This window comes from Camelus dromedarius, chromosome 12, assembly GCF_036321535.1.
Source record: "Camelus dromedarius isolate mCamDro1 chromosome 12, mCamDro1.pat, whole genome shotgun sequence".
In the NCBI taxonomy this organism is placed as follows: Eukaryota; Metazoa; Chordata; class Mammalia; order Artiodactyla; family Camelidae; genus Camelus; species Camelus dromedarius.
Window position 1 is genome coordinate 11,124,122 of NC_087447.1, and position 27,856 is coordinate 11,151,977.

General features: G+C 35.7%; 1 protein-coding gene across 4 annotated transcripts; it reads left to right on the forward strand.

Annotated features, from left to right (window-relative positions):
- Window positions 1-3,688: 3,688 nt before the first annotated feature.
- On the forward strand, window positions 3,689-27,793 carry LOC105094919 (glycine N-phenylacetyltransferase). 4 transcript variants are annotated; one of them, XM_010987022.3, is made up of 7 exons: window positions 3,691-4,125; window positions 7,782-7,869; window positions 12,439-12,534; window positions 23,299-23,406; window positions 24,861-24,987; window positions 25,835-26,006; window positions 26,943-27,793. In XM_010987022.3, exons 3-7 carry the CDS (start codon window positions 12,457-12,459, stop codon window positions 27,343-27,345), a joined length of 888 nt encoding a protein of 295 aa, XP_010985324.1. In that variant the 5' UTR covers window positions 3,691-4,125; window positions 7,782-7,869; window positions 12,439-12,456; the 3' UTR covers window positions 27,346-27,793. The 4 variants fall into 4 exon arrangements, with proteins under 4 accessions (XP_010985326.1, XP_010985327.1, XP_010985324.1 ...); XM_010987023.3 differs by having other exon boundaries at window positions 3,691-3,996; XM_010987024.3 differs by lacking the exon at window positions 7,782-7,869 and having other exon boundaries at window positions 3,689-4,125.
- The last annotated feature ends 63 nt before the right edge of the window (window positions 27,794-27,856 follow it).

Consider the following 27,856-nt stretch of genomic DNA (forward strand, 5'->3'; position numbering starts at 1 on the left):
CATACTCATCCACCGTTCATACCTCGCCTAGATCTGTTTCCCCTGATGTATGTTCTCTTAGGATCCTGTATTTCTCCTTCATATAACTCATCCCAATTGCAATTAAATATTTGTACAATTATTTGTAAAATGCATGCCCCCACCTCCTCAACATTGGATAGTAAATTCCATGAAGTCAAAGAACATTTTGAAACTTTAGTCTCTAGCTAGGGACTTATCAGTCAATACCTGCTTAATGTAAGAATAATGAATGAATATAAATAATGAATAAATAAATAATAAATAAATGAATGGAGTAGTTGTGAAGATGAAGTACAAAAGGATATATCCTAACATGCACAGTATCTGATGTACAATAGAAGTTTATGAAATAACATTAGATCCCTCAGTATCTCAAACTTTTGAGAAAAATCATTAATATTTTACATTCAATATTTTATATTACTGTTATGACATACATATTTACCATATCATTAAAATCTTATGATAAACATAAATTAAGTGATTCCATGATGTAGTCACATGCTATATTAGTTTGGGTGTTTTTGGCTTCAAGCAAGAAAAAAACGCCCCAGTTCAAATGGCCCTAGTAATAAGGAAATTTGTTATCTCACCAAACTGAGAGTCCAAATGTAGATCAGGCTTGAGGTTTGGTGCCTCTCAACAGCCCAATGATGTCATCAAGGAACTAGGTTTTTTCTCTTTCTTTGATCACTATTGGTTTCATCCTAAAGTTGGTTCTCTTTACAGTGGCAGCCAAATTAACACACAAGAAAGTCATGGAGAAAAATTCCAACCAGACTTACACTCCCCAGGGGAATGTCATGCTATGATGGCTTAAACCAGTGGTTCTCTAATAATTATGAATATAGTTCTTAACTTACCACATTTTATCTTGAATTGATGTTGCACCAATTCACATATAGTGTAAGAACTGAACAAGAATATGATTTGATTTGCTCCCCATCTTGTTCTATTGTTAAATAATTTACTTCTACATATGCTATGACATTGTAGTATATAGTTATTATGTTTGAATTTAAAAAGTCAATTGTTTTTCATAGGCTGAACACTCTGACATATATTGCAGCAATGTTTTTTCTTTTTTGGATCTGTTGTCTAGAGTAATGGAAAGAAAAGCAAAAGTAAACAAAGGGGACTTAATTAAACTTAAAAGGTTTTGCACAGAAAAGGAAACCATAAAAAAGTAAAGTGAAAAGACAAGATACAGAATGAAAGAAAACATTTGCAAGTGACACGACCGACAAGGAACTAATTTCCAAAATATACAAACAGCTCACACAGCTTAATATCAAAAAGCCAATCAAACAAACCTATCAAAAATGGGCAGAAGACCTAAATAGACATTTCTCCTTAGAAGATATACAGATGACCAACAGGGACATGAAAAGATGCTCAACATCGCTAATTATTAGAAAAATGCAAATCAAACCTCAATGAAGTATCACCTCACACCAGTCAGAATGGCCATCACCAAAAAATCTGCAAGTAATAAACAATGGAAAGGGTTTGGAGAAAAAGGAACACTCCTACACTGTTGATGGGAATGTAAATTGGTGCAGCCACAATGGAGAACAGTTTGTAGGTTCTTTTAAGAACTAAAAATAGAATTACCATATGATCCAGCAATCCCACTCCTGGGCATATATTCAGAGAAGACAAAAACTCTAATTCAAAAAAAATACATGCATTCCAAAATTCATAGCAGCACTATTTACAATTGCTAACTATTCATTGACAGGTGAATGGATAAAGAAGATGTGGTATAGATACATACATACATACACATGTATATGTATATATAAATAAAATAGACTATTAGTCATAAAAAAGAATGAAATAATGCCATTTGTAGCAACATGAGTGGACATAGAGATTATCATACTATGTGAAGTCAGTCAAAGAAAGGCAAATGTATGATATCACTTGTATGTGGAATCTAAAAAAAGATACAAATAAACTTATTTACAAAACAGAAATAGACTCACAGACACAGAAAACAAACTTATGGTTACCAAAAGGGCAAGGTGTTGTGGAGGGACAAATTAGGAGTTTGAGATGAACAGACACACGTTACTATATATAAAGTAGATAAACAACAAGTACCTACTGTATGGCACAGGGGACTATATTCAATATCTTGTAATAACCTATAATGGAAAAGAATATAAAAAAGAATATATATATATATATATATATGTGTATGTATGTATAACTGAATCACTTTGCTGTACATCTGAAACTTATACATTATAAATAAAGAAGAATAAAAAAAGATTTTGAAAAGGAAAAAACTATCTTTAAAACTAGCCCCCCAAAATGTATATAGTATATATAAAGGCATAGAGAAAGATCTAGAAAGATATACCATAAGGTTTAACAGTGTAGCCTCTGAGTTATGTGAATATAGTGTTTATTTTTGTTTCCTGCATTTCTGACTTTCTAGAATGTGCTTATTCTGCTTTGGTAATAATGAAAGTTTTTAAAAAATTTTTATTTTGAAATATAGATTCACAGGAAGCTACAAAATAGTGCATAGAATTTCAAGCCCTTCACCCAGCTTCCCCTAAGAGTGGCATTCTATGTAACTGCTGTGCAACATGAAAACCAGGAAATTGACTTTAGTATAATACTATTGACTAGACTACAGGCTTCATTCTGTTGCCACCATTTTTTTACACATTTATTTGTGTGTGCATACACATGCACATATAATTCTATGCAATTTTATCCCATGTATGGATTCATATATTCATGTAACCATCACCACCACAATCAAGATACAGAACACAGAGGAACTCCCTAATGCTATCCATGTATGTTTGGACTCCTCTACCAAATCCCCCTACCCAGACACACTAATCTGTTCTCTACTTCTATAATTTGGTCATTTCAAGAATGTTATATAAATGATCAAACATATGCAATCTTTTGAAATTGGTTGTTGTCAGTAAACCTAATGCCTTTCAGATCAATCTAGATTGTTACATGTTATCAACAGTTCATTCTGCATAATGAACATTTTATTTTTAATCAGAAAAAAATAGTCAGTTGTTTTTAAGGAATTTAAGAAAAGGAAGAAGAATAGGTTTCAAACTATTTAATATTTTCAATGGTCTCCCTGCCTAACGGCAATTCCAAAACTATCATTGAATTTAATTTCCTTTTGGTCTACAGATTTTTTTTCTTGTAGGGCATATCTACCTTGTTTATATGAAAATGTTTATATTTTGAAAAGATATTTTGTTTGATACGGAATTTTAGGTTAAGAGATATTTTTCTTCCAGCATTTAAAAAACGTCATTCTATTATCTTCAAGACCTTATTATATGTCTTCTGAAAGTCAGTCATTATTTGTATTTTTATTCCCTTACGTGCAATACATCTTTTTTCTCTGGCTGCTTTTAAGGTTAGTTCTTTATATGGACTTCTCAGTCATTTAAGTACAATCTGTCTGGATGTGGTTTTCTCTCTGTTAATTCTGTTTGAGGGTCACTGAGCTTATTATAAAAGGGAGGCATTCCAAACACTTTCATCTTTCCAAATAAGTAATCTCTTTCCTTATGGTTAAGAAAAGAGCTCTGAAATCTGAACAATAGCTATCTCTTGCTTCTGCTGCAGGTATTTGTGAAAGGGAAGGGAAGAAAATCCACATTTCTTATAGAGATCCGTCTACCTCCCAGTTCTCAGCTCAGAGTTGCTGAGTAGTGGCAGGACCTTTGGGATCAGAAAACAGCTCAGCACTTTGAGCTGAAAAAAAAAGAAAGAAAAGAAAAGCGCCTCAGAGGCACGCTGCCATTGCCTGGATACTACAGAGCTACATCCCTGAACATGGGACGCAGAGGGAGAGACTGCACCTCACGTTCTGCTGCCGGAAGTGCAGCCTGGTGAACCGGTTCTAGTAAGAATCTCAGTTTAGCAGTTTTTGGAGCAAACAGATCAAAGCACACTTCTCAAGACCACTAAACCCAGCAGGTATATTTCATCTTCTGGACTAATCTGCTGCCTCTTGGTGTTTTTTTTTTTGTTGTTGTTGTTTGTTTGTTTGTTTGTTTTCCTTGCTGGGGATCTCTGCAGAGACTGACTGAGAAGACAGCTTTGCAGGTGAGAATAAAGGAGAATCATTCCTCAGAGACTCCTCATCTCCTGTTTCCTCCCTGATGTGGGCTGAATCAAAATGCCACTGCTGGATGTGGATAAGAATTTCTGAGCCCATCTGTGTTGAGAATTAATGCCAAGTGAAAAGGAGGCTCTTTTCTTCAAGAAACCTGTATCAGGCAGCTACTGTGTGTGTATAGGGCAGTATCCTCATGCTGTGAGAAGTTCTTGACTGGATAAAGGCAGGCTTTTGTTCTGACTTGATAAATAAATGTGGAGAGATTAGGGAGTTTACCATTGGTACATGAGTGACAGGAAATTTAACAGCTTCTGGGAAGGAATATGCTGGTTTGAGTGACATTTATATAACACGGTTTGTAGACATACCATGCAAACATTATCTTATTTAATCCTCTAGTAACGTTCTAAGTTAGTCAGATTTTTTTTTCCCTTACATAAATGATGACCAGGGAAATTAAGTACCCTGCTTAAAGTTTCAAAGAGACAAGGTAGATTCTAGGAAAAGGACTACAATACAGATGAGATTAATTATTAATTTAAAACAATAAAGAAGAAATGTAATTTTTAAATCTCAGCTGTAACACTCCTATATGTTTGGTGTTTCCTTCTAAATTTTTATCTTTATATATGCGATTTATGTACATATGCACAAAAAAGTCTTTATATATCTAGTTAAAATTTTTGTCCTGTCACTTTCTTTTTTACGTTCATCTTAAGACTCTCCCATATAGCAACCCGCATATCATAACTTTCATTTTAATGGGTTTTTGAGTAGTAGAATAATGATAGATTATTATTTATGTAAATTATCTTTATAGAGAGACACTAAGATTGTGTCCAATACTTCCTTGTAATTTAATATTGTATTAATTTACAAAATTTTTCAGAGAGCATTTTTATTCATTTGAAATTCTTTTCTTTGGGTAAATTCCAACATTGGAACAGCTCGATCAAAGTTTTTGAAGTGCACTTTGTAGGACTTTGCTCTCGATCAATGCTGGCAGCCCACCAAAATGAGTCTCTTTGGTTTTAGCTAACTCCATTTATTGAACATCATATCTGTGTTTTCAGTGTGTGTATATGCGTGTGTGTGTACACATGTGCAGAAAGTTCTCCCAAATGTACTTGTCAGTACTTTAATATTATATCCCCCAGTAATCTGGCATCAGATTCAATTTTTCTTCTTATTTTCATGCAATCTTTTTGTGAAATATTCCTAGCGACTGTCAGATTCATCTTTAGAAATGTCATACTTCTACAGTCTTGACATCTTCCAAGATATGGTGCAGTTACCTACATTCTAGTCTGAAGCTTTTTTTCAGTGAAGCATCTGATACAAATTCCCATGCTCAGAACATAATAGGCCTTCAATAGGTACCTGCTGAATGAATGAATGAGTCTTTGTCCTTAGTAAGTAGAGTGACTAAATAGATGATTATGTTAATACAAGTATTTCATACATTCAATCATAAAACAGACATTTACTGAGTCCTTACTGTGTGTCCAAAGTTATAATAAACATTGAGAATAAAAGAATAATCTGAGGCTCTGCCCAGAGGACTGACTATCCAGAAGGGAAAGTAATTACTGTAACAAGTTTTGTGGTTCAAATATGTGCATAATCCTAGGGGAGTGCAAAGAAGAGAGTGATTTTGTTCTGCTTGGATTGAGGGACTAAAGGAAGTCAATAGGGGGAAAACTGAAATTTGAATAAGACTTTGACACGGGAGCAAAAGCTTGATTTTGAAGGCCTTCTGAAAGTAGGGCATAAATAAAATGAAGAAAGGCCAGAGTTGTTAAGTAAGATATTGAGTTAAAGAAATATTCTGTGGTCTTGTGTAGAAGAGAAAGACAACAGAGGAGACTAGTCAAGATATGCTACTATTCAAAAAATTAGCTCAGAATGAATCAAAGACTTAAACATAAGACCTGAAATCATAAAACTCCTGGACGAAGACATGGAGAAAAAAATCTTGACCTTGGTCTTTGCAATGTTTTGGATATGACAACAAAAGCATAAGCAACGAAAGCAAAAAATGAACAAATGGGACTATATCAAACTAAAAAGCTTCTACACAGCAAAATAAACAATTAACAAAATGAACCACCTATGGAATGGGAAAAATATTTGCAAACCGTATATCCGATAAAGGGTTAATATCCAAAATATATAAAAAACTCATATGACTCAAGAGCAAAAGATATATATACTGTATATGTATATAACATATTATAACATATTATAATATAACATATTATTATATATTAATTATTATATGATATATGATATTAGTTATTATATATTATAATATTATACTGATTATTTATATATAATACATTATATATTACATTATATTAATAATGATTTATTAATTATATTGATAATATATTATGTATTTATATATATATACACATACATCATCCTGTTTAAAAATGAGCAAAGGACCTGAAAGGAGATTTTTCCAGGGAAGATACAAATGGTCAATACATACATTAAAAGATCCTCAAAAACCACAATAACAGCCCATACCTGTTTTAACGGCTGTCATAAAGAAGATAAGCGATAAGTGTTGGCACAGATGTGGAGAACAGGGAACCGTAATGCACTGTTGGAGGGATTATGAATTGGTTCAGTCACTGTGGAAACCAAAGTATGGCAATTTCTTAAAAATTAAAAATAAAACTACCATATGATCCAGCAACCCCACTTTTGGGTATATATCTAAAGTAAATGAAATCACTATCTTGAAGAGATATCTGCACCCCCATGTTCATTGTAGGATTATTCATGATTGCCAAGATACGGAAACAACGTAAATGTCCACGGATGGATGAATGGATAAAGAAGTTGTATATCTATACAATGGAACAGTATTCAGTCATGAGAAAAAGAAGATTCTGCTATTTCTGACAACATGGATGGACCTTGAGAGCATTATGCTAAGTGAACTAAGTCAGACAGAGTAAGACAAATACTATAGGATCTCACTTACATTTGGAATCTAAAAAAACCCCAAACTGATAGAAACAGAGTAGAATGGTGGTTGCCAGTGGCCAGGGGTTGGAGGAGATGCAAAGATAGTGGTCAAAGGGTACAAACTTCCAGTTACAAGATAAACAAACTCTAGGGATCTAATGTGTAGTGTGGTGACTATAATTAGCAACATCGCATTATATACTTTCATGCTGCCAAGAGAGTAGATCTTAAATGTTCTCACAACAAAAGCAAAAGAAATAACTGTATGGTGTGATGGTGGTGATAACTAACCTTATTGTGGTAATCATTTTGCAATGTATATGTGTATCAAAACATCACATGTGTGTCTTAAATTTACACATTATATGTCAACTATATCTCAATAAAGCTAGTGGGGAAAAAGGAGAGAGATAACCACTGCCTTAGCAGCTCTGGTCAAGACTTTCCTCCCCTCAAATCATGAAAGAAACTCTTGGTTAAATGAAGGAATTGTTGTTGTCACAAATAACTGACAAAAATCAAGGGAAAAGGGAATACATATAAAAAAAAAAAACCACTAATTTGTCCAAGATTTTCCAACATGATAAAGTAATGAGATTTTGGTAACTGGAGCATGACTACCAGTAGGAACAAACTAATGCTAGCACCATTTCTCCGAGTACAGATTCTACCTGATCACCCCAAAGGACCAGTGTTCCCAAAGCTGAAGAGGTGAAGGTTCTGAGCAGTGACCAGAGACTTGGGAAGCCAAAGTAAGTAGAGAAGGAGCCAGCTGAAGTCAGTTTCCTGGTATTGATGAGCTGAATTCATGGACACCAAAAATAGACCAGGGATGACCTTTCAGAGAATAGTCAGGAAAGTAGGTAGAAATGAGTTTAGACACCAGTGACTTTTTCCTGGTATCTATAGGGTTTTGCAAATCCCAAGATTAACCCCATTTGAGTTTAATAAGAAGTTTTTCCATAGTTTCTGTCAGAAGGAGTTAGCCAGTCATGCCCAGAAGTACAGCAGCTGGCATCTAACAATCTCCTCTCTTCAATGGTCAGTTCTAGTGCAATCTCCTTTAAGAACCCTAGAAGATTCCACTTAGAAGAATTATACCCCTTTTGTGAAATCTCATAGGCCTTATGCGAGACCCTTGATTTGCCACAGTCTTTTGTCTACCATTTTTAATCAGCATGGTATGATCCAATCCTTCTGATAACCCCAATTTAATATGAGTCAAAATGCAGAAACACTGCTTTATATTGTGTAATAATATATACTATATACATTAGACTCTTAGGTTTAGGGATAAGATAAGGCTCTGGAAGAGGTGAGAATTGGGGATAGGTTGAGGGAATGTGTTTACAATATCATGTAGTAATAAAAATGAAAAGAATACTGATTTATAGTTGAGACCATGTCAAGATGTCCCACATTAAAATGGCTGCTTCAAAGTGTCATGATACCTGTAGTATTGTAACTGCATATATATGGGATAAGTTAGCTCTTTCCATGGGGCATGTTCTAGTTGTGTACGAGTTTTACTTTCTTTATTAGATTATAGACAACAGGAAATCTAACTATGATAGTTTACGCTCAGAGTTGCTCAGAGAGTTGCTCAGAATTAAGGGTATCTATCAGTCAGGGTCCAAACTAAGAAGCAGAAGTAGATTTGTTGCAGAGATTCAACTTTATGCAGTTGTGGCAATTTCTGTAAGGCTGTTTCTTCCCACTTAGTACTAAAGATTGAAGTACACAGGGAAGGTAGCTGGGAAAGGAGAATGAGAGGGAGAAGAAACAAGCTGAAATCCACAGCGCCAGCTGAGGCTCAAGGGGCCAGAAAAACTTTGTCAGTCCTACTGCTCTGACCTTGGTAGAATGGGTGTCCCACAGAAGCCAGTTTCCTTCGTGCAGGAGATAAACAGCCCCATCTGGCCCGGATGACAGATGAGCTGAAGGTAGATTCAGGAGAGAGTGAAGCATCTGTCCACCCAGCCACAGCTTTGTGTTGTGAAGTTTAGCTGCAAAATGGCCGCTCCTTCCTTTCTGCCATCCAAATCCTCCTCGGAACCCTCCTGTGGCCCACCCTCACTAGAAAAGTGCAGGGAAGGGAATTCCAGGAAATGTAGTTCAGCCTAGCTGAGGTGACACCATATTTGTTGAGAACATAGCAAGTTGTTCCTAAGTATTTACTGAGTGACTGAATAATCGAAGGAATGTATGGATGAATAGATCAATACTTAGGTTTCCAGGCTAGTCACAATAGTCTACTTATAGTGAAGCTATGCCAAAGTAGCATTAAATTAAAAACAAGACCAGACTTAGGTAAGGAGAGACTTTATTTGTTAGGATTATTTCAAGAGGGTTAGTAAGGGATTGCTTTAACAGGGAGAGGGTATCATATCAACAGGGAGAATGGTCAGATCATAAGATCTACCAGCATCTGAAAGGTCTGGCAGAAGAGGGCTATTCTTTCACAGAGAGGAGTCAGCAAGATTTGTGGAGGATCCTTCTGTGGGCCAGTGTTGGCTCAGGCTGAGGGTGGGTCAAAGTACAGAGTCCTGTGTGGAGGAGAGAAGCTTGATTAATGTTTGATAACCTTTATTAAGACATCAGAACAAAGTGTTCTGATGGTCCAGTATGGATAAACAACCAAAGCTAACCATTTATGAGGAAAGAGTAAACAGGGCTAGAAAGAACCCAATGTGAGGAAGTGGGACAAAAGGGTCAGGTCAATACAGCTGAGAATGTTTTACCCCAAGTGCAGCTTATTCTGGTAGGGGCTGTAAAGAAGGGGCCAAGGGGAAGGAAAGAAACAACCAAAGTTTGGTTAACAATCATTTTGTTCTAATTTATCAGTGGAGACTAACAGTTCAGCTAATCACTTGTGAAGCAGAGACTGGGATTTCAAAAATAATCTTTTTACAATGTGTAAAGGTTACTTTCCACTTACGGTTATTACAAAATATTGGCTATATTCCCCATGTTATGCAATACATCTTTGAGCCCATCTTAAACCCAATAATTTGCCCCTTCCACTCCCCGATCTCTATATTGCCCCTCCCCCTTCCTATTGGTAACTGCTAGTTTGTTCTCTGTATCTGTGACTCTGCTTCCTTTCTTGTTATATCCAGTAGTTTGTTGTATTTTTTAGATTGCACACATAAGTGATATCATACAGTACTTATCTTTCTCTGTCTGACTTATTTCTCTTAGCATAATGCCCTCCAAGTCCATCCATGTTACTGCAAATGGCAAAATTCTATTCTTTTTTATGGCTGAGCAGTATTCCATTATTGTGATATACATATATATATATCTCATATATATAGTGATATATATATCACAACTTCTTTATCCATTCATTTGTTGATGGACACTTAGGTTGCTTCTATATCTTGGCAATTGTAAATAATGCTGCCGTGGACATAGAGGTGCACATATCTTTTCAAATTAATGTTTTGTTTTGTTTTTGGGTTTATATCCAGGAGTGAAACTGCTGGGTCATATGATAACTCTATTTTCAGTCTTTTGAGAAGCCTCCATACTATTTTCCATAGTGGCTGCACCAGTTTACACTCCCACCAACAATGTAAGAGGGTTCCCTTTTCTCCACATCCTCATCAACATCTGTTATCTGTGTTCTTTTTGATGATGGCCATTCTGACAAGTGTGAGGTGATATCTCATTGTGGTTTTGATTTGCATTTCTCTAGTGGTTAGCGATGTTGAGCATCTTTTCAAGAATCTGTTGTCCATCTGCATTTCCCCTTTGGAAAAATGTCTATTCAGTTCTTCTGCCCATTTTTAAATCAGCTTTATTTGCAACCACCAACAACTAGAAACAACTCAAATGTATTTCAACAGGTGACTGGATAAAAATCCTGGTAGATCCATACAATGGAATACTACTCAGCACTAAAAAGAAGTGAACTGTTGATATATGAAACAATTTGAACTAATATCAAAGGCATTTTGCAAGTGAAAGAAGATAGTCTCAAAGTAACATACTAAATAATTCCTTTTATTTGACATTCTGTCAAAGGAAAAGCCACAGGCCAGCATTCAGAGTAGTGATTGCTAGGGGGCTGGAAGTAAGAGAAGGAGATAGATTGCCAAGGGACATAAGTAAACTGTTAGGGGCAAACTGTCAATATCATTTTTATGATGTTGGCAACATAAATATATACATTTTTCAAAGCTCATCCAAGTATCCACTTAAAATTGGTGAATTTTATTGTATGTAAATTATACCTCAATTAAACTGAACAACAATAATAAAAATAGTCTGGGGAGCTTTTTTAAAATACAGATTACTAGATCTCCTACTCCTGTAAGATCTTTTAAATAAAAAATAGCAAAAGGAGGATTAAATAACCTTAAAATTTTTCATATTTTTCTAACACATAGTCAAGTTTGGAAAATATTGCACTACATCATGTATTTGTCCCCTATATGAGGACTCATAGGAAAAGAATTTTCTTTCTATTTTTTTTTGGGGGGGGTAGGGGGTAGCTCTAGAAGCAAGAAAAGATATGCTTTAAGTTATAATTATAGAAATACTTTCAATGGCTGATACATATTGAGTACTACTCTCCTAGGTACTCTGCTAAAGATTTAAAATTTATTACCTCATTTACTATGTCCCAGATTACATGGACAACCCCATTTAATCCTCACAGCAAATTGTTGTGCAAAAGACAAGTCATTCAATGGACTTTTTTGGTTCAAAGTGTGGGTTAACTGTTGCTTCTGCTAATGACAATAATCAAAAGAGCAACAATAATCATAATCATTAATTGAGTGCTTACTATGCCCACACAGTGTTCCAAGTACCTTGTACATGTACAAGTACATTTACTGGTTTAACTGTCACAGCTGCTCAATGGGAAAGTCATTGCCAATTATAGAGGCAGAAACCAAGGCACAGAGGAGCTAAGTAATTTGCCCAATGTCACACTGCTTCTAAGTGGCAGTTAGGCTTGTCATGAATGGAAACAACCTCAGAGGATGCTCATGCATGCTTAGATAATATATGTGTTAATCCTAGTGCATCCTTAATTAGTGGAATTCTGGGTGATATAAAAAAATTAAAATACAAATTTGGGAAATAAAGATTAAAATAAAATTTAAATTTAAATAATTTCAGAAACAAGCACCTGTGCTTTCTGCCAGTGATATTCTTCCTTGGAGTTTAGTAAGAGTTTAGTAAATGTAGCACTAATAAAATGGCAGAGATAAAGGCCAGGTCATTGGCTAGAACTACTTATTGTGTCTGTTTCATGTCTTTGTTTTCCAGCACTTCTCATTCCTTGATTTTTTTTATCTTCCCTTTAGATTAAGGTACCTGCCAAGATGTTCCACTTACAGGGTCCACAAGTGCTGCAGATGTTAGAGAAATCCTTGAGGAAGAGCCTCCCTGAGTCCTTAAAGGTGAGAGTGAAACATTCTTTTGGAGAAAAGGACTAGCAACAGCCTATGAAAAAGGTGGGAAAGAGGACAAACATTCACTGAGTACCTGTTCTCTGCCAGGCATGCACTCATCTTGCATCTCATTTATTTTACATCACCTCTATGCAACGCAAATATGTCTGTGGAACCAAACAAGAATCAGACACTCAGTTATATGACTTGACCAAGATCACACCAATAATGAGTGGCAATGCTATGATTTGAATTCATTATGATCTTTGCTATGTGATGACCCAAAAACATTCCCCCATGCCCTTCTAAACCTTATGTTATATAACACTGAAAATTTTTCCAGAACTGGCAAAGTTAATGTTTAGCTTATTCTTCCTAAACTATCAAGTGCCTGATAAAGTGTTAACCATTATGATTCTTCTTTGTAATTAATAATTGGTCAGCATCTGCTTTTTCAAACCCCAAAGGATTATGTTTAACTTAGAGTGAGATAGAAATCATGTTTAAGAAATGGATCAATGGTCTTGAACCATAGAGAAGTGTTTTCTCTTACAATAATATGTGTTGCAAAGGGACTAGAATGTTACTAGGGATAAAGAGTGCCATTGCGCTGTGATAAAGGTATCAATTCACCCAGAAGACACAAGAAAGGCTGAAATGTATATACCTAAAAACAGAGGCTCAAAACACATGAAAAACTGACAGAATTGAAATAAGGAATAGGTAAACACATCGGTATAAAGACTTCAACACTTTTCTCTCAGTAACTTGTAAAGTAGGCAGAAAACCTATAAACATATATGAACTTACATATAAAATACTATGAACCAACTTGAACTCATTGACGTTTATAGAATACTTCCCACAACAACAGAATGCATATTATTTTCAAGTACATGTGAAACATTTACTGAAACAGGCCATATTTTAAAGAATTTTAGAAGAATTGAACTTATGCCAAGTATGTCCTTGAACAGTACAGAATTAAACTCAAAATTAAAAAAAAAAACAAAACCTGGAAGGTATCTGGAAAATACCCAAATTTCTAGAAATTTTACAATACACTTCTAAATAAATCATGCTTAAAAGTCACCAAAAATTAGAAAATATTTTAGTTGAATTAAAACTAAAATGCAACATATGAAAAATTCTGGGATGCAACTAAAGCAATGGTAACTGGAAGTATATAGTATTAAGTGCTTATACTAAAAAAAAAAATAATAGTCTTAAAGAAATGCTTTAAGTTTCCACTTAAGAAACTAGAAAAAAAGGGTAAGTTAACCTTAAAGCAAACACAGTTAGAAAAAATGTGAATGATAAGAGCAGAAATCAATAAATTTGAGAGGAGAAAAACAAGAAAATTAATAAATCTATAATCTGGTTCTTCGAAAAAAAAATAATGTCGATAAACTTCTAACCAAACTGACAAAGAAATAAAGAGAGAAGACACAAATTACCAACATCAGGAATTAAACAGGGAACATTACTACAAGCACAGTAGACATTATAAGGATAGTGAGTATAGACTATTATCAACACTGTACCCATAAATTTCACAATTTATATTCTGTGAAAAGCACAGATTACCAAAGATCATTGAAGAAGAGATATACAACCTAAACTGTTCTGTATCTATTGGAGAAATTGACTTTGTAATTTAAAACCTTCCAACAGAGAAAATTCCATGCCCAGATGATGTCAGTGGCAACTTCTACTACACATGTAAGGAAGAAATAATATGACTTCTATGTAAACTCCTGAAGAATAGAGCAGAGGAGAAAACATTTTCCAACTCATTTTATGAGTCAAGAATTACCCTGATACCAAAACCAGAAGTGGATATTGTAAGAAAAGAAACTACACAACAGTATCCCTCGTAAACAGAGATTACCCTCAACATAGTACTATCAAGTCAAATCCATCAATATATCAAAAAGATAATACATCATAACCAAGGACAATTTATCTTGAAAGTGCAAGGCAGGTTCAACATTCAAAACTCAATTAATGTGATTGACCATATCAACAGACTAAAGAAGAAAAGTCATATGATCTTCTCTCAATAGATGCAGAAAAAAATATTTGACAAAATGTAGTATTTCTGATAAAAAAAAAAATAAAACTCCCAGCAAACTAGAAATAGAAGGGAATTTCTTCAACCTGATAAAAACATACTAGAAAATCTACACCTAACATCATATTTAATAGTAGAAGACTGAATGTTCTTCCTAAAATCAGTAACAAGGCAAGTATATTAATTCTCACCACTCCTATTCAACATGGTACAAGAACCAGATTCAAGGGCAAAAGCAGCAATTTCATAGGAGCCTGAGCCAGACCTACCTGTTGTTCTTGGAGGGTCTTCTGGGGAGACAGAGGGTAGCTGTGGCTCACACTGGGGACACAGACATGTTAGCAGACAGATCAGGGAGTATTCATCTGCATGAACTCTCCTTCTTGGAGGCAGACATCTTTCTTGGGTCATTAGCACAAGGACCTGGCCCACACAATATTCTGTACAATCCAGTTCTGTCTGGGACTCTCAAGGCCAAAAAACTAATTGGGTGGGGACACATTCCCACCCATCATCAGACAATTTGCCTAAAGACTTCCTGAGCCCACAGCCACCTCTAGACATTCACCTAGACATAGCCCTGCCCACCAGTGGGCAAATACCACCACCTCCCACCAGAAAGCCTGCATAAGCCTCTAGACCAGCTTCCCCCACAAGGAGACAAATACCAGAAACAGCAAAACTATGATCCTGCTGCCTGTGAAATGAGTCCACAAACATATGCTAGACTCAACCCTGGGACCAGCTAGCCCCTGGCCCTTGGGTGATGAGAGGGGAGTGCACTGATAGAGTGTGTAAGATGGTTCCTACAGCAGGCCACTTCTCCAAAGTAGAGAAATGTGACTAACCTATCACATACATAAAAATACAAATTTGAAATTTAGACAAAATAAAGCAATAAAGGAATATGTTTCAGAAAAAGGACCAAGATAAAATCCCAGAAGAAGAACTAAGTGATATGGAGACAGGCAATCTACCTGAGAAAGAGTTCAGAGTAATGGTTGTAAAGATGATCAGAGAACTAGGGAGGAGAATGGATGCACAGGGTGTGAAATCAGAAGTTTTTCATAAAGATTTAGAAAATATAAAGGACAACCAGAGTTAAAGAATACAATAACTAAAATGAGTAATATACTAGAAGAAATCAATAGTAGACTAAATGAGGGAGAAACACAGATTAGTGAGCTAGAAGACAGAGTAGTGTAAATCACTACCACAGAACAGGAAAAAGAAAAAAAAAGAATGAGAAGAAATGAGGACAGTTTAAGAGACCTCTGGAATAACATCAAGCACACTAATATTTCACATTATAGGAGTCCCAAAAGAAGAGAGAGAAAAAGGGCCTGAGAAAATATTTGAAGAGATAATAGCTGAAAACTTCCCTAACTTGGGAGAGTAAACAGTCACCCAAGTCCAGGAAGCACAGAGTCCCATACATGATTAACCCTAAGAGGAGCACACCTAGACATATCATGATTTTATCATAAATGATAAAAATTAAAGATAAAGAGAGAAATTTAAAAGCAACAAGGGAAAAGCAACAAATAACATAAAACTCCTGTAAGAACTCCCATTAGACTATCGCCTGATTTTTTCAGCAGAAATTTTGCAGGCCAGAAGGGAGTGGCATAATATATTTAAAGTGATGAAAAGGAAAAACCTACAACCAAGAATACTTTACCTAGCAAGGGTGAAGTTCAATTCTTGTTCAAATTTGATGGAGAAATAAAAAATTTTACAGATGAGCTAAAGCTAAAAGAATTCAGCACCACCAAACCAGCTTTATAACAAATGCTAAAGGAAATTTCTAGGCAGAAGAGAAAAGGCCACAACTAGAAATAAGAAAACTATGAAGTGGAACAGCTCACTGGTAAAAGCAAACATACAGTAAAGGTAGGAAACCATCCACACACAAACTAGGAGGAAAATTAAAAGTCAAAAGGAGTAAAATCATCTGTATCCACAATAAACAGGTAAGGGATATGCAAAATGATTAAATGTAAAATATGATACTAAAAACAGTAATCATGAGGGGGAGAAAGTACAAATGCAGGGTATTTAAAATGTATTTGAAACTAAACAAACAAACAAATAAACAAATAAATGTGTTTGAAATTAACAAATCAGCAACCTAAACTAATCATTTATATATATATATATATATATATATATATATATATATACATATATACATATATATATATATATAGACTGCTATACCAAAACCTCAAGATAACTGCAAATGAAAAACCTATAATAGATAAAGACACAAAAAAGAAAAGGGAATCCAAACATAATGCTAAAGATAGTCATCAAATTACAAGAGAGGAGAACAGAAGAAGAAAAGGGGAAAATGATCTACATAAACAAATCCAAGACAATTAACAAAATGGCAATAAAAACATACATATTGATAACTGCCTTAAATGTAAACAGACTAAATGCTCCAACCAAAAGACACAAACTGGCTGAATGGATACAAAAATAAGACCCCTACATTTGCTGCCTACAATAGACTCACATCAGATCTAGAGACACATACAGACTGAAAGTGAGGGATGGAAAAAGATATTCTGCACAATTGGAAATCAAAAGAAAGCTGGAGTAGCAATACTTTTGCAAGACAAAATAGACTTTAAAATGAAGACTGTTACAAGAGACAAAGTAGGACCCTAAATAATAATCAAGGGATCAATCCAAGAAAAAAATTTAACAACTGTAAATATAGATGTACCCAACATAGGAGCACCTCAATATAGAAGACAAATGTTAACAGACATAAAGGGAGAAACTGACAATAACATGGTATTAGTGGGGGACTTTAACACTCCATTCACATCCATGGACAGATCATCCAGACAGAAAATCAATAAGGGAACAGAGGCCTTAAATGACACATTAGACCAGATGGACTTAATTTATATCTATAGAGCATTCCATCTGAAAGCATCAGAAAACATTCTTTTCAAGTGCACATGGAACATCCTCTAGGGTAGATCATATGCTGAACCACAAAGCAAGACTCGGTAAATTTAAGAAAATTGATATCACATCAAGCATTTTTTCTGACTACAACACTATGAGATTAGAAATCAGCTACAAAGAAAAACTGCAAAAAGCACAAACACATGGAGGCAAAAAATATGTTACTGAACAACCAATGGATCACTGAAAAAATTAAAGAGGAAATCAAAAAATACCTGGAGACAAATCAAAATGAAGACATGATGATCCCAAACCTATGGGACACAGCAAAAGCAGTCCTAAGAGGCAAATTTTAGCTTACTTCAGGAAACAGGGAAAATCTTAAATAAATAATCTAACCTCACACCTAAAGCAACTAGAGAAAGAAGAACAAACAAAATCCAAAGTTAATAGAAGAAATCATAAAGATCAGAACAGAAATAAATGAAATAGAGACTAAAAAACAACAGAGAAGATCAATGAAACTAAAAGCTGGTTCTTTGAAAAGAGAAACATAATTGATAAACCTTTAGCAGACCCATCAAGGGAAAAAAAGGGAGAGGGCCCAAATCAATAAAATCAGAAATGAAAAAGAAGTTACAACCGACCCCCCAGAAATATAAGGTATCATAAGAGGCTACTATGGGCAACTGTACACCAATAAAATGGACAATCAAGAAGAAACGGATAAATTCTTAGAAAGGCACAGTCTCCCAAAACTGAACCAAGAAGAAATAGAAAATATGAACACACCAATTATCAACACTAAAATTGAATCAGCACTTAAAAAACTCCCAACAAATGAAAGTGCAGGACCAGATGGCTTCACAGATGAATTGTACCAAACATTTAGAGAAGAGTTAATGCCTATCCTTTTGAAATTATTCCTAAAACATTGCAGAGGAAGGAACACTTCCAAATTCATTCTATGATACCACTATTATCTTGATACCAAAACCACAAGAAAAGAAAATTATAGTTCAATATCACTTACGAACATAGATGCAAAAATCCTCAACTAAATACTAGCAAACCAACTCCAACAATACATTACAATTCATTAATGGAATAGAAATTGGTGTACTCACTATGGAGAACAGTATAGGGGTTCCCTAAAAATCTAAAAATAGAGCCACCAAATAATCCAGGAATCTAACTTCTGGGCATATATTCAGGTAAAACTATAACTCAAAAAGATATGTGTATCCTAGTGTTCATAGTAGCACTGTTTATAATAGCCAAGACATGGAAGCAACCTAAATGTCAATCAACAGATAAATGAATAAAGAAGTAATGGAATACTACTCAGCCATAAAAAAGAATGAAATAATGCCATTTGCAGCAACATGGATGGACCTAGAGATGATCATATTAAATTAAGCATGTCAGACATAGAAAGACAAATATCATATGGTATCACCTATATGTGGACTCTAAAAAACATTGATACCAACGAACTTATTTACAAGCCAGAAATAGTCTTACAGACCTAAAAAACAAACTATGGTTACTAAAGGGGAAGGGGCGAGGGGGAGGGATAAATTAGGAGTTTGTTATTAATATATACACACTATTATACATAAAATTAACAACAAGGACTACTGTCTATCAGAGAGAAATATGTTCAATATCTTATAATAACCTATAATGGGAAAAAGTGAAAAATAATATATATGTGTGTGTGTGTATGTATGTATAATTGAATCACTTTACTGTACACCTGAAACTAACACAACATTGTAAATCAACTATACGTCTATTTTTTTAAGTTTCTTTTTTTTTTAAGAGGTGGAGTTGCATTTCTTTACACTAATGATGAATCAACAGAAAAAGAAAGTAAAGAAACAATCCCCTTTAAAATAGCACCCAAAGTAATAAAATATCTGGGAATAAATCTAACCAAGGAAGTGAAAGAATTATACACAGAAAACTATAAACCATTGATGAACGAAATTAAAGAAGACTTCAAAAAACGGAAAGATATCCCATGCTCTTGGATTGGAAGAATCAATATTGTTAAAATGGTCACACTGCCCAAGGCAATCTACAGATTTAATGCAATCCCTATCCAATTACCCAGGACATATTTCACAGAACTAGAACAAATCATAATAAAATTTATATGGAACCATCAAAGACCTAGAATTGCCAAAGCATTACTGAAGAGAAAGAAAGAGGCTGGAGGAATAACTCTCCCAGACTTCAGACAATACTAGAGAGCTACAGTCATCAAGACAGCATGGTATTGGTACAAAAACAGACATATAGACCAATGGAACAGAATAGAGAGCCCAGAAATGAACCCACAAACTTTTGGTCAACTAACCTTCAACAAAGAAGGCAAGAATATACAATGGAAAAAAGACAGTCTCTTCAGCAAATGGTGTTGGGAAAACTGGAGAGCAGCATGTAAAGCAATGAAGCTAGAACACTCCCTTACACCATATACAAAAATCAACTCAAAATGGATCAAAGACTTAATCATAAGACAAGATACAATAAAACTCCTAGAGGAAAACATAGACAAAACATTATCTGACATACATTTAAAAAATTTTCTCCTAGTAGAAATAAAAGCAAGAATAAACAAATGGAACCTAATGAAACTTACAAGCTTCTGCACAGCAAAGGAAACCATAAGTAAAACAAGAAGACAACCTATGGAATGAGAGAAAATTTTTGCAAATGAAACCGACAAAGCCTTGATCTCCAGAATATATAAGCAGCTCATACAACTCAATAAGAAAAAAAATAAACAACCCAATCCAAAAATGGGCAGAAGACCTAAACAAGCAATTCTCCAAGGAAGACATACAAATGATCAAAAAGCACATGAAAAAATGCTCAATATCACTAATTATCAGAGAAATGCAAATCAAAACTACAATGAGGTATCACCTCACACCAGTCAGAATGGCCGTCATTCAAAAATCCACAAGTGACAAATGCTGGAGAGGCTGTGGAGAAAGGGGAACACTCCTACACTGCTGATGGGAATGCAGTTTGGTGCAGCCACTATGGAAAACAGTGTGGAGATTCCTCAAAAGACTAGGAATAGACTTACCATATGACCCAGGAATCCCACTCCTGGGCTTGTATCCAGAAGGAACCCTACTTCAGGATGACACCTGCACCCCAATGTTCATAGCAGCACTATTTACAATAGCCAAAACATGGAAACAGCCTAAATGTCCATCAACAGGTGACTGGATAAAGAAGAGGTGGTATATTTATACAATGGAATACTACTCAGCCATAAAAACCAACAACATAATGCCATTTGCAGCAACATGGATGCTCCTGGAGAATGTCATTCTAAGTGAAGTAAGCCAGAAAGAGAAAGAAAAATACCATATGAGATCGCTCATATGTGGAATCTAAAAAACAAAAACAAAAACAAACAAACAAACAAAAACAAAGCGTAAATAAAGGACAGAAATAAACTCACAGAGAATACAGACTTGTGGTTACCAGGGGGGTGGAGGGTGGGAAGGGATAGACTGGGATTTCAAAATTGTAGAATAGACTACACTGTATAGCACAGGGAAATATACACAAAATGTTATGATAACTCACAGAGAAAAAAATGTGACAATGAGTGTGTATATGTCCATGAATAACTGAAAAATTGTGCTGAACACTGGAATTTGACACAACATTGTAAAATGATTATAAATCAATAAAAAATGTTAAAAAAAAAGAGGTGGAAGTACTAAATCAGTTAGATGCTTTGTGGACTGAGTTATTTTTATCTTGAGTGGCTGCTTTGAATTTTTCCCAGTTAAATTGTTTTCTCCCATGTTCTATAAGATGCTCTATAGGGCAGATCTCTGGCGTATGAATTGTTCTCTACTTCTTGTGTTAAGTGGATCCCAACCTATTTGAGAAAACTCTTGGCACTACCCTTGCAAGGCAAAGTAACCCTCAATATGAGAGCCTCAATTTTGATGAGTAAATGATTCTTTTCCTCTCTACTCATTTGACTCTTTGATGACTTAGTTTTTCCCCTTAAGCAGAAATCTGGAATATTTGTAGGAAGAGTTCTTGTTACAAAGGTGTGATCTAAAACTCCTTGTCATTCAATACTCACTAACATCTCAGGTAAGAGAAAAAACTGTGTATCGTGGCCTAAAAGACTGCCCATCTATCTCTCCAAATAGTGGATACTAAATAGGTTTATCTCACATGCTAACTCCAATTCATTCCATTTGTAGTGACTGCCTGGATCACTATGTCCTGGCTTAGTGATGCTGCTGTGTACACAGAAATGTGTAAATGGATGTCACTGTTTCCAAACTCCAATGTTTGAAAAAAAGTAACCTTTTAACCTACTATATAGCTCAGGGGACTATATTCAATATCTTGTAATAACCTACAATGGAAAAGAATCTGAAAAAGTATATATATATATATATGTTATTTATATCTGAATCACTTTGCTCTATACCTGAAACTAACACAACATTGCAAATCAACTAAACTTCAGTTAAAAAGTAATCTTTTTATTTTCCCTGAAACTGCATTTAATTTCTATTTTGGGCCCCTGTTGATGGCAGAAATTTAATAATTTTATAAAAACTCAGTAAAGTCAAAGTTTGCCTCCTCCTCTTTTTCCTTAGTCTGACAAAAACATTTCATGCAAAGGTAGAGAGACACAGGGTTAGTGTGGCCCATTGTCAATGAAATGTTCACCAGTCCATTGGTCCCCAGTCTTTGGTATCATTCCATAGCATCTGCTGAGACATCATGTTTCCAGCTGCCCTTAGGTCCTGAGGTCCACCCCCGTATGCACTGCTGTTTTTCCTCTCCCCACAACCACAATGCCCATTCTAGTTTGGAGAATTTCTCTTTCTCAGCCTCTTCAGTGTTTTGAGGGCATCGATGTTTGAACAGGTGTTTGTTGTAAAGGTTAAACAGGTTGCGCAATATGTGATGTCCTTGGACTTTATGCTCTGTCTCTACTCATTAACTAGGCAGGAGTTCATTTTACCTTTCTGGAAGGTACTTTGGAGACGTGTAAGAAAAAAAATCTTTAAACAGTAGTTGATGTTTGACCTAGAAATTCTCCTAGAATTTATAATAACGGGCATATTTTCAGAGATGTATGAAAAAAAGTTCATTGAAGAATAAGCTATTAAACTTAAAAATTAGAAAACACTGAAATGACCAGCAATAAGAGATAGTAAAATTGAATTAGAGTCCTTCCCTTTAATGGATATTACACAGTCATTAAAAATGATTACATAATGCTGACAAATTTTGCTGTACACCAGAAATTGACACTACATTGTAAACTGACTATAACTCAATAAAAAATAAAAGATTATGTAGATTTGTGTTTATTAACGTAGAAATATGCTCATTGCTTTGTGTAAATGTAGGGAGAATAGACATTAAACTAATGTGTATTAGTTAACTTCATTGTTTAAAAAGTGTATGTGTGTATGTAAATAAATGAAATAGAATGGAAAGATATAACACTAAATTCTACAAATGTGATAGTGGATGATTTTTAATTCATTCAATGTATCCATGTTTTAAAATATATTCATATAATATTCTCATGGTTTGATCCAAAAATCTATTTCCATTTGGAGTAATAAAATAGGATCTGAAGACTGAAACATATGCCCCATCAGACACTTATCCTGATTTCACAGAAATAAACTTTGTCCTGATCAAACACAAGGCACTTCTTAATAAGCCAACCCTCTCACTTTGTTGGAATATTCCAGGTTTATGGGACCGTCTTCCACATGAACCAGGGAAACCCGTTCAACCTAAAGGCCCTGGTGGACAAGTGGCCTGATTTTAATACAGTGGTTATCCGCCCTCAGGAGCAGGTAAGGTACCAGATGAATGAATGTGTAGAGTGAATGTGCATCTGTGTTGATATTTGCTACTTGCCTACCATGCACCTGGCAATGTGGTAGACCCTAGGGATGATAAAATGAATCTCAGTGATGGTGGACAAGCCCTTGTCTTCAAGAACTTCACAGCCTCAAGGGAAATCAGACGAGCAAATCAATTACAACATGGTTTGAAGATGTACAAAAACATACAAGATACAGAAGTAGCATTGGCCAAGAGATGATTAAAACTACAGATGTCAGAGGATGCAGGGATGGATCCAAGAGCCTTCATATCAGATATTTCACCAACACTGAATTTTGAAGATTAATAGCTTTTTGACAGGTTAACAAGAACAGAATGTGCATTCCAAGCAGAGAAAATGACACCTAAAATATGTAAAGGTAAATATGAATAATGTTAGTGAAATATAAAGAAAAATTACAATGCTTATATTTGGATATGTATATTCAGTACCAGATTTTTTAAAAACACTCAAACTAAGTGGCTAATACATTTCAAATATAAATGTGTTATAAGCATATTGAAAAATATGAAGTAAAAGTTCTTGCATGCAAAAATAGGTAACTGTATAGTATCATTTTGACATAAATTATTTACATGTAAAATTTAAAAGCATAGTAGTTTTAAAAAAATACCAAATTAAACAGAATACAAAAATAAAGATAATTAAGTTAATTATTAAAATCTAAAAATGGAATAACATTTGCTCTTTTATGTGATCTTTAAAGTACATTTGTCAGTGTTATCAACACCAAGTTCATTGATATGAGTGCATTCCTGTGCAACACTTTCCAGCTATTCTACCCTTGTTGGGTCACTGCTCTCTGACTCCTGATTTCATCTTCAAATAATCTCATCTTTTATTTGCTCATTTTGAGGAGATCTTTTTGAGCAAATTTTGTGTTTCAATTTTGTTGGGAATGTAAATTTTATTTTAACAATAGTGCGTCATGTGTCTCCATTCTGTATAGCTTTATCACATATGAATGAGAATTCTAATACAAGATTACTTGTGTTAATTTCAATATTGTGTTCATAATCCTTTTGTTCTGAGACTCTTTGAAACAGAGTAGTATTTACTCTTGCAATGGAAGCTTGTCTTTGACAAAAATTCGTTCCTTCGCCTGAGGATTATAGAATTATTGAAGAATGCTTTCTAAACTGGTGCATGTTTGGTAGATTGGGAATTGTAATGCAACATACAAATACCTAGTTCAGCAAGTTTTTCTTACTCACCAGTGGAATAATTCATTAAGTCCCTGACTTAGTCTCGTGATGTAAGTGATTCAGAAATGACGATAGTACATCAAGAAAAATATCAATGTTTAAGGCTGTAAAACGGCATATTGTGTAATAACAAGCACAAACATTCCAATCACTGGGTATAATTAATTTGATTTATTCACATTACCCAACCCAAAAGGAGATGACAGATGACTTTGACCACTACACCAACACTTACCAAGTCTATACTAAGGATCTCAAGAACTGTCAAGAATCCCTTAGCGCATCAGATGTCATCAACTGGAAACAACATTTGCAGATCCAAAGTACGTATGGGATCTGGGATCTGTGTTGGCTGTTGGGGCTGCTCATGTCTACATCTGTAGGGTCACTTTTTATCCTCAGTACATTCCCCTTCAACCTTTATTTCCTTTTACCAAACCCCAGACACTCAGCTTGATGTTCATTTCTTGCATCAGCTGCCACCACCTCTTCGGTGGAGTTGAATTCAAACATTGCAAACCATGGGGTTCTTACATGAAACTGTGAGTAATGTATGTTCTTGTTAGCTGAGGATTCATGCTATAATTTGCAGACATATTCAGGATCCCTTAAGGGGATTTGGTGTGAGAGCAGAGCTCCCCTTCTGGTCTTCCATTCCTAGAATTAGAATGACAGTTCCTTGTACCACAGAGCACCTCCCTGGTCACAAGAACAGCTGTCGCTTGAGTCAGATTCCTTAGGGTGGCATCTGTGCTCTGCCTGGTACTTGTTTTGTGATCTTGAGCAAGTAATGTGACTTATCTAGTATTCAGTTCCCTCACATATAAAAAATGAAAATAATAAAAATACCTAAAACAGGATCAATGTAAGGATTAAATGTGATATTAGACAAATACCCGGGCACGTGATATGTGTGCATGCCAGGTTGGCTACTATTTTTTAAAATACTTCTTCTCCTTTAATTTCACAGTGATATTGTCAGGATTTCCAGTTATATCTGCACTGCAAAGGAGAAAACATGCTCAGGGAGTGACGTGGCCATTGTCACATGGTCATTGGCAGCACCAGAAGCAGCACTGCCTGCCTTTAACTCCTGTATACACTTCTGTTGGGAAGCTTCTTGTAGCATACAAATGGGCAATTACTTCTCTCCTAACTTTACCTCTATAGGTTCACAGTCCAGCCTGGATGAGTTGATACGGAATCTTGCAATCACTAAATTCGTGAAGGTCAAGCAAACACAGTGCATTCTCTATATGATGCCTGTATCGGTAAGGAAATTGCTTCCTTCCTTACCGGAGACAAAGAACTTACCTCTTAGATCCAGCAGCCCCAAGGCCATGTGAGTTTGAAAAAAGATGCTCTGCACTACCCACATCTTTCACCAATGAAGTAGCCTCCCAAATTGTCTCCCTACATTCACCCTTGCCTCTCTACTATCCACTTCTACGGTGATGCCTTTGGTATGCAATGTGGATTATGCCGATTCACCTGCTGAAAAGCCAACCAGATATTATCCCCATTTTCCTGACAGAACACAAGCTCAGATGATGAAATGACTTGTTGGTCACATGGGTGGTTGAGGGCATAACGAACTTGAGTCTAGACCTCCCAGTTTCACATCATGGGCTCTTTCCAGGACACCTTCTGTAGAACCTTCATGGCCTGTAGTAGCCTTCAGACTTCAGTGTTTAACTCGGGGGCTGCCTGCACTCCCCACTATTGCCCCTGTCTGGACTTTAGCTTCCCACTGTGGCCAAGAAGCCTCTGACACCAACATTCTAAGATTCCATGATTCTAAGTTCTGGCTTTACGTACAGCTTGCTAGCATGTGCTTTTGGGCACTCTATTTTCTGTTGACCTATTTTTCTTATCTGTAAAATGGGGATAATATCAACCCTCCATATTAACTGGAGAGTCACTGCATTGCTGAAAAGAACAATACTTAATTTTTATGTATGTCTTATTGTTTGTGGGTACAAGTCCTATGTACTTATGATGCAATCACTCTTATAATATTCATATCCATTTTTGAGGAAGGGACGATCAATAGCCTCACTCTATAAAGAAGAAATGGAGGCAGAGAGACATTATGTTGCCTGCTCCAGATCACACAGCTAGCTAGATTGTGAATCCAGTTAGACTGGCTGCAGAAGCTATACTTTTGTCTGTGTTCTCATTTGCATTGGTAATTGTCTGAAGACAATTTGGGGGCAAACAAATGTAATACTCCACAATGTGTGATTTATGGGCTGTTCTTTTCCCTTCTGCTCAATAGTAATCAAGAGATGTTTAAACTCTCATCCTTGGATCCTACCCACGCCGCCTTAGTGAATAAATTCTGGTCTTTCGGTGGCAATGAGAGGAGCCAGAGATTCATCAAGCGCTGTATCCAGACCTTCCCCAGCGTCTGCCTTCTGGGACCTGAGGGGACCCCTGTGACCTGGTCCCTGCTGGACCAGACAGGAGAGATTCGGATGGGGGCCACCTTGCCTGAGTACCGGGGCCAGGGTCTGATCTCCCATATGCTGTTTGTCCATACCCAGGCTCTGGACAAACTTGGCTTCCCTGTGTATAACCATACAGACAAAGCCAATAAAATCGTACAGAAAATTAGTCACAATCTACATAATACCCCCATGCCCTGTGACTGGAACCAGTGGAATTGTGTGCCTCTGTGAAGTAGCCCTGAACCCAAGACAGTTTTGTGTGGGTTGGTCACATGGCAAGAGATGCAGAGGGACAGAAAGAAAGAATAAATTGTAATCAGTAGTAAATCAGTGTGTGTTGTTTGGGCTCTGGGGAAGCACTGTGAATGTCAACAAAACCACTGGAATCCCTCTTCACAAACCCCTCATGAACTTCCCTGTGGGTCCAGCAGACCGGGCATGGCCAGACCTACTATTTCCTGCGTATTCCAACCCTGGAAGCCACCATTCTACTCTGTTTCTATGAGTTCAACCTTTTTTTTTTTTTTTTTTTTTTTTTTAAGATTCCGCACTTGAGGGATATCACACAGTATTTCTGTTTCTCTGTCTGGTTTATTTTACTGGCTCACAATTTTCCTTTAATGCACATGACTGTTAAGGAAAGTATCCATAATCAATAAAGAATAAATGCAACCCACTATTCTAGTAGTGCCATTACTCTTCTTTCCAGCACCATCATATTTATCTCTACTTAGAGTGTGTT

What these genes read in the sequence shown, in the direction of transcription:
- LOC105094919 (XM_010987024.3), top strand. Translation starts at nt 12,457, where the DNA reads ATGTTCCACTTACAGGGTCCACAAGTGCTGCAGATGTTAGAGAAATCC. An exon ending in TTATCCGCCCTCAGGAGCAG is followed by an intron (nt 23,407 to 24,860) that starts GTAAGGTACCAG and finishes CCAACCCAAAAG; the next exon opens with GAGATGACAGATGACTTTGA. An exon ending in ACAACATTTGCAGATCCAAA is followed by an intron (nt 24,988 to 25,834) that starts GTACGTATGGGA and finishes TTACCTCTATAG; the next exon opens with GTTCACAGTCCAGCCTGGAT.